The sequence below is a fragment of the Propithecus coquereli genome, unplaced genomic scaffold (assembly GCF_000956105.1).
Source record: "Propithecus coquereli isolate 6110/MARCELLA unplaced genomic scaffold, Pcoq_1.0 Scaffold137, whole genome shotgun sequence".
NCBI lineage: Eukaryota > Metazoa > Chordata > Mammalia > Primates > Indriidae > Propithecus > Propithecus coquereli.
Genome location: NW_012137969.1, coordinates 3,610,324 through 3,618,294, shown reverse-complemented (window position 1 = coordinate 3,618,294; position 7,971 = coordinate 3,610,324). Strand labels below are relative to the sequence as shown.

The 7,971-nt window shown below is 40.6% G+C and overlaps 1 protein-coding gene across 1 annotated transcript in view; it reads right to left on the bottom strand.

Moving 5' to 3' along the window:
* The window catches only part of RNF216 (ring finger protein 216), a 155,272-nt gene that overhangs the window by 14,953 nt on the left and 132,348 nt on the right, over positions 1 to 7,971 (bottom strand). Inside the window, exon 15 of the mRNA XM_012638905.1 lies at positions 4,009 to 4,231. Within this exon, the coding sequence (XP_012494359.1) occupies positions 4,009 to 4,231 (223 nt within the window). The remainder of the gene's footprint in view (positions 1 to 4,008; positions 4,232 to 7,971) is intronic.

Here is a 7,971-nt window from a genome sequence, read left to right as displayed (position 1 = left end):
AGAGAGAGAGAGAGAGAGAGAGAGAGAGAGAAAGAGAGAGAGCGAGAGAGCGCATTACTTTTTGTGCTATTCTAACATAAGCATATATACAATTTGACATATCTATTTTTTGGGATATTTAAATGTGGTTTCTAAATTTACACTAGTTTAAATCATTTAGTGACAAGTTTTGTAGACAGAACTTTGTGAACTTGGCCAATTGTCTCCTTAGGATCTTTTCCCAGTTAAGTGGAACTGTTAGGTCAAGGGTATACGTATTAAAATTTCTGATTTGTACACCCCAATGTCCACTATGCCCAATTATATTCCATCAATAATCTGTGAGGCTGGGTGTGTTGGCTCATGCCTGTAATCCAACACTTTCGGAGGCTGAGGCAGGAGGATCACTTTAGGCCAGAAGCTCAAGACCAGCCTAGGCAACACAGCAAGACCGCCATCTCTTAAAAAAAAAAAAATTTAAAAATTAGCCGGGCATGGTGTCACATGCCTGTAGTCCTAGCTACTTGGGAGGCTGAGGCAGGAGGATTGCTTGAGCCCAGGAGTTCAAGGCTGCAGTGAGCTATGATCGCGCCACTGCACTCCAGCCTGGGCAACAGAGCAAGACCTTGTCTTAAAAACAACAAACAAAAAACAAACGGTGTATGAGATGCCCAACCAATCTGAAAAATACCTGACAATCCAATAGGTGCTATTTGCATTTCCACTGATATTAGAAGTGCTGTCACCCAATGCTACCACATTGTGCTAGGTAGGAAAGTAAGCAGCTTTCCACAAGCTTTTTGGTCTCCTGGCAATTCTTCTCTTTTTATTGCTCCTGTCTATTTTTTTCCACTCGAGTGAACAGACTGTGAGTGGTCTCCAGTATAACACCCTCCTCCTTCCACAGAAGTCTTAGGTGGGCCCACGAAGGCCTAAAATCAAGACGGCTTTCTCAGTCTCTCTCGTGGACATGTGAGTAAGTTCTAGCTAAGGGGACTGAAGTAGCTCCAGCTCATGGAAACAACATTCCTTAAGAGATAGCTGGGAGGCTCTCTGTCCCTTCTGGCCCCTTCTGCTGCTTGGAACGTGGGTTTGTCAGCAGAGCTCCTTTTCAGACCATGACCATATGGGATCCTCGGCTATATTCTGGAGGTGGCAGACCAGAATGCTGGAATCAATTGGATCCTGGGAAGAGCTGCCAGCCCATTGCCGGGCTGTCCACCGCTGTACTAACACACGAGGGAGAAATAAACTTCTACCTTGTTTATGGTAGTATTTTTTGACTTTCTGTTGTTTGCAGCCAATCAATCTTTACTAATATAGTAAGGATTACTTACTTATTGATTTCTGAATGAGTCACATAGTACTCTTTACAAATCAAGAACATTTATCTGAATCATATATATGTTACAACTATTTTCCCCAGTTTTTCTCTTATCTTCATCCTTGTTTATGGTGTCTTCTGCTAAAGAGTATTTATGTTTTTTTTTAGTCTGGCTTTGAAATGCTAAGAACCACCTTCTCTTCTCCAAGATTATCCGAGTATCTTCGTTTTGTCCCCTTTCTCCATATAGTAGCCAGTGTGATCTTGAGAGCAACGTAATCCCTGGTGACACCCTGCAGTGGCTCCCACTGTACTCAAGACCCTGTCCTAGCTCTTGGCCAGCCCCTCCTCAAACAGGCCAGAAGTCTGATTTCCTGGTAGGCCTGGCTGCTCCTCCAGGTCTCATTACAAACGACTCTGGCCCATACCACCATCCACAGTGGGCCTCCCTCCTGCACCTGGCCTGCCGTTCTCTAGTGCAGCACTTTTGTTATTCAGAAGCAGCATTAAATACACGACAGAGTCATGCTTTAGACTGCATTAGACTGTAAACTCCATGAAGTTTACTCCACGCCTGGGCTTTTCTGTTCAGACCAGTTCTAGCAACATTGCATAGTTAAGAAAGAACAAATGAATAAATCTATCATTTCTCCAGCGATTTGAAACAGTATTTTTTGTTATACCTAATTTCTTATAGGTCTGTTTCTGGTCTCCATTTTGTCCCTTGGATCTATTTGCCTATTCTTGTATTAGTCCATATGGTTTTGATTATTGTAGCTTTATAGTAAAAATTAGTCTCACTTTCAAAATTACAGTCAATTAAAAAAAATCCTACTGAATTTAGATGTGAATTACATTAAATTTCTAGGTGATTTTAGAGAGCGGTGATCTCTCTGTAATGCCACATGTCCCCTGTGAGGACAGGCTTTTTTCTCCACTGCCTGGGCCCCCTTAATTTTCCCCAGTGGAAGCTGAGAAGGGCTGGTCTGTCACCAGGCCTGCCTCCTAGTGGGTCTTGGCACACTTGCTCTATGTCAGCAGGGAACTCGCTCTCACACAGCATCACCTTTTGGTAGAACAAGTCTCCTCACATTATGCTATGGTTATTCTTACAGATTAGCTTAGAACTGGCTCTGCTCATTTTTTAGTTTAAAAATCATTTTAAGAAGAATTGATCCCTTTTAAATTTTAAAATTTATTTAAGAACAGAGCATATTTCTGCATATGTTTGTGTCTTTTTACGTCCTTAAATATAGTTTTGTGGTTTTCTTCATATTTCTATACATTTCTTTCTTTCTTTTTTTTTGAGACAGAGTCACACTCTGTCGCCCTGGCTAGAGTGCAGTGGTGTCATCATAGCTCACTGCAACTTCAAACTCCTGGCCTCAAATGATCTTCCTGCCTCAGCCTCCTGAGTAGCTGGGATTACAGTTGTGTGCCACCATGCCCAGTCAATTTTTTCTATTAATATTTTTAGTAGAGATGGGGTCTCACTCTTACTCAGGTTGGTTTCAAACTCCTGAGCTCAAGGGATCCTCCTGCCTCGGTCACCCAGAGTGCTAGCATTATAGGCATGAGCCACTGCAACCAACCTCTATACATTTCTTGTTAAAGTTCATTTCTAGGGTTTTTTTTTTTTTTTTTGAGACAGGTCTTGCTATGTTTCCCAGGCTGGCCTTGAACTCCTGGGCTCAAGTGATCCTCTTGCCTCAGCCTTCCAAGTAGCTGGCATTACAGGCACATGCCACCGTGCCTGGCTTATTCTAAGGTATCTTATCATTTCTATTGCTATTGCAAATGGCATTACATATATTTTGTATCTAGCCATCTTTCTACTGCTTCTGATAACTTTCCAGTTCATTATTTTGTCCTTTTTCAGGTTTAAAATGGTAAATTTGCCTTTCTTTACATACAAAAGTGCTTTAGAACAGTGTTTGACACATGGCGCTATGACCATTTCTAGCATCTATACTTTTTATTTTATTCTCTTAGCTAACTGCATTGGCTACCAGTTTCAGAACAAAATAGTGGTGACAGTCTTACACCTGACTTCACTGGGAATGCTTCTACATATTTACTACTAAATACATGCTGACAAGAGTTTTGAAATCTGGGGTTTAAAAAAATCATATCAAGGAAGCATCTAATACTATTTTTTTTGGAGCTTAAATCAAGAATATTGATTTTATTAAATGTCTTTTTATCATCTAAAGATACCATGTGGTGAATTCTATCAATAGAGTTAATATTAAACAATTTCTGGAACAAACTTACTTGGCCATGCTTTCTATTTGCTAATATTTAGAGAATTTAAAACCTGTATTTGTATGTCAGATTTTAACAAAAAATGTAGTTTTCTTTTTTTGGGCTCTGTCAGGCTTTGGTATCAGCATTATGCTGACTTTATACAAATCTATGTATAACTTTACTTACTTTCCTATGCTCTGGAATATTTCAGACAGCATAGAAAAATTTTATTCCCTAAAGGTTACTGAAAGAATTTGCCCATAAACTGGGCATGCTGCTTTCTGAAGAGTAGCTTTTAATTACTTTCTCAAATTTTTTTCTTTTATGATCGGTCTATGTAACTTCCTGTATCTTCTCGTTGAGTCAAAATTTGTTACGTATATACAAAATATGTTTTCATTATAGAAATTTATTGACATTTTCCCCCATAATGCAATGGCAGCCATGTATCTACTCACAGTGGGGTCGGTCCAGAGAGAGCATCTTGAACACTCTTGACAAGGGGCTCCTGGTGAGCGGGGATGCTGGCAGAAATGGTCATACCCATTGATAGACACGCGACAGAGGTAGCACATTTGGGCGCCACAGCGGCATGACATGCGGTTGCAGCCTTCAGATTTGATGAGACCGGTCCCACATTTGTGGCATTTTCTAATGCGGGCAGCAGTCATTTTTTCTTCACTGAAATAAGAAAACATAATTGGAGCTGGCAGTGACAATGAGGAAAGAAAAATATTACAGTCACGAAGTATTTATTTCTTCCCACATATAATGATTGCCTATGGCTTTTGGTGACATTCAAAGCATGAAAAAAGTCCATGTTTTGGAGCCTGGAAACTGGGTTCAAAGTTTATCAATTGTACGTCATTGGGTAAATTACTCAACTGCCTGGAGACTCAGTTTCCTCATTTTAAACTGGGAAAACACAGTTTTCTCACAGTGTTGTGAGGACTATAGATAAAATATAAAGCACCCTGGCACAGTGCCTGGCACTTAGCCTTTAGAAAAAAATGACTGCCGTATTTGTTATAGGAAGGAATCCATGGCTTAAAATAGAGAGAAAAGTCTCAGGGTCTTCCTAAAGTATGTGTTTTATATATGCAAAGTTGGATAACTGAAAGCCAGTAAGCCTAAGCCTTAGTTATACATCCTGCAGTTTTGAATACTTGGCCTTCTTTGTTGGCAGAGCCTACCTCCTATGTCAGAGTTCCACACTCCCAGAATCCCTTGTAGCTAGAGCATGGGCAAGCATATGACTGCATCCTGGCTAACGGGAAGTTACTTGTTTCCAGAATCATTTGAACTGATATGGAAAGACAAATGACTAGAGTAAAAATGACGGACTGCTCTTTGTCTAGAGCCGCACTGCTGAATTAGGTGCTTCTGTGGCACTCTGTAACTACAAAATAACACTTACCACCTTGGCCTGTAATTGTTTATGTGTCCTCCTCGACTAAGCTGAGTGCCTTGCAGGCAGAGGGCAGGGGCTGTGCGGCTGAACTAGCCTGTTTGAGTACGTGTAGTCTTGACAGGGGTCGGTCAAGAAGTATGCTACTGACACCCGGGCAGAGCACAAAGGACCCAAATGATGGATGGTTGAAAACTGCGACTGTCCTCAATGGCTCTAAGCACTTCTCATCCCTCCAATTAGGAACTCAAAGAATGGTGACCAGAAGAACTGCTCCAGCCTTAAGATAGTAACAGTCTAGGAGTGAATTCTGAGCTGCAGACTCTTGCCTGAGGCTGGGACACGCAGCTTCTTCCCACTACTGCCAGTTCTGTTAAGTGAGCGTAGCCAGGTTGAGTCTGGGGCGGGCAAGGGCTTTTCATTACCGATATTTAGAAGACTGTTGTAGAAACCAGATCATGTGTTTAAAAACAGAAAAACACATTAGAAAACTGGCTGCTATTTACTTACATCTAATTTGTGAGTGGTATAAAATGAAGGAAGGCACAACCTGGCTTGAAAATAATTTAAACCCAATTCGAGTTATAGAACAAATGAGTTCTAAGTTTTATTGAATAGAAAACATCATCAAGGAGACAAAGTTTAAAGTGAATTTATTATTGCCAGCTTAATAACAGAGTATATATGTTCATGATTTTAATTACTCAGCAACTGTGACAACATTGCTCAATGCTTCAAGAACTCAAAGTTCTGATGAAAAAGATTCCAATTTGAAAAGCTGTGTCCAAACGCAACTGTAATTTTCTTTTCTTTCTATTTTTTTTTTTTATAGATGGCATCTCGCTCTGTCACCCAGGCTAGAGTGCAGTGGTGCACAAACTCCTAGGCTCCAGTGATCTTCCCACCTCAGCCTCCGGAGCAGCTGGGATTGCAGGTGTGTGGCTCATTTTTTTCACTTTTTGTAGAGATTGGGTCTTGCTATGTTGCTCAGGCTGGTTTCCAACTCTTGGCCTCAAGCGATCCTCCCACCTTGGGATCCCTCTAATTTTCCACAGCACAATCCTTCTCTGCAGAGATTGAGGTGCTCTCTACTTGCCTGGGGCTGGCTGACTTTTTCCCTGGGCAGCTGCTCAGACTGCAGTGTGTGAACAGAGGCTGAAAAGAATTAAAGTTACATAGTCCTTTTCCGAAGGGTCAGAAAAAGGGTATATACTTGCTTGCTCAACCAAGCTGTCACCAACATGAAATAATAATGGGCGTGGAAGAAGAAAAGGCACTTCTAAAATGGATAGAAAAAATACAGAGTGCCTACAATTCAACATTGCTATAAATGTTCAAATAGCTATTTGATACTGCATGAACGTCTAATTCAAGTCCTTTGCTTCTGCATTCACAAGAACAGTACTAGATAGGGCCAGAATGGCCCTGTACCAAAAAAGGATTGCTATTATGGGATGCGGTGACCATCTATCTGGTAACAAAAAAGTGAAAAACGGGACTGGAGAAAAATCATGGTTGATTCTTTTGGGAGGAGGGTGGTCTGGCAACTAGATTCTCAACTAGGCAGGAAACAAATATGCTGCAGGATGTGCTCCTAGGGGCAGGACAGGAAGAGTGGCCTGTACTGTGGTTGTGTATGCTGACCTTGTGTTCACACAGGAAGGCTCAGGGCCTCCTCTATGCAACCAGTCGACACCCTATAACCCCATGGTTATTTGTCCTTGCCACTGGCCAAGTATGTTAGAAACTCCTTTCTGGGATGTGTCTTCAGATCTTGTGGCATAAACTATGCAAAATCTTATGGACCTCCTTTGTGAGTGTGTGTATACATACATGTTATGTATTTTTTTTAAAATTGTGGTAAAATGCACATACAATTGACTAAACTATTCTGAAGTATGAAATTCAGGGGTATTTAGTATATTCTCAATGTTATACAACCCATATCACAATCTAGTTCTAGATTTTCATAACCCCAAAAAAGGAAACCTTGTACCCATTAAGTAGGCATTCCCCATCCCCCCAACTCCCCAACCCCTGCAACCACTAATCTGTGTTTTGTCTCTATGGACTGCCTATTCTGTGGATAGGCAAATATCCAATTACCTATGGATACCGCATATAAATGGAAATCATACAACTTGTGCCTTTTGTGTCTGGCTTCTTACACTTAGCATACAGTTTTCGACGTTCATCCATGCTGTAGCACGTTATCAGTGCTTAAATCCTTTCTATGGTTGAATAATATTCCATTGTATGGCTACATCACATTTTGTTTATTCATCAGTTGATGGACATCTGGGTTATTTCCACCTTTTGGCTATTGCAAATTGTACTTAAATGAGCATTCTTGTACAAGTTTTGGTTTGAACACCTGTTTCCAATTCTTTGGGGTATGTACCTGGGAATGGAATTGCTGGGTCACATGGTAATTTAACATTTAACTTATTGAGGAACCACCAAACTGTTTACCACAGTGGCTACACTAGTTTACATTCCCACCTGCAATGTATGCAGGTGCCAATTTATCTATATCCTTGTTAATTGTTATTTTCCATTGTTTTGATAATAGCCATCCTTAATAGGTGTGAAGTGGTATCTTGCTGTGGTTTTAATTTGCATTTCCCTAGTGACTAATGATATTGAGCATGCTTTCATGTACTTGTTGGTCATTTGTACATCTTCTCAAATATGTTGCTCATTTTTTGATTGGGTTGTACTCTCTTACTGCTTTCAAGATCTTCTCCATTTGTCTGGCCTTCAACAGTTTGACTCTGATGTGTCTTGGGTTGGACCTCTTTTAGTTTATCCTTGAGTTTACCTACTTGGAATCCGTTTAGCTTTTTGGATGTGAGCTTCATCAAATTTGGGAAGTTTTCAGTCATTATTTCTTCAAATATTCTTTCTGTTCCTTGTGCGCTCTACTCTGTTTTGGTACTCCTTTAATGTGAATGCTGGCATACCCCATGTACCAAGTCCCTTAAGCTCTGTTCCTTTTTTTTTTTTTTTTGAG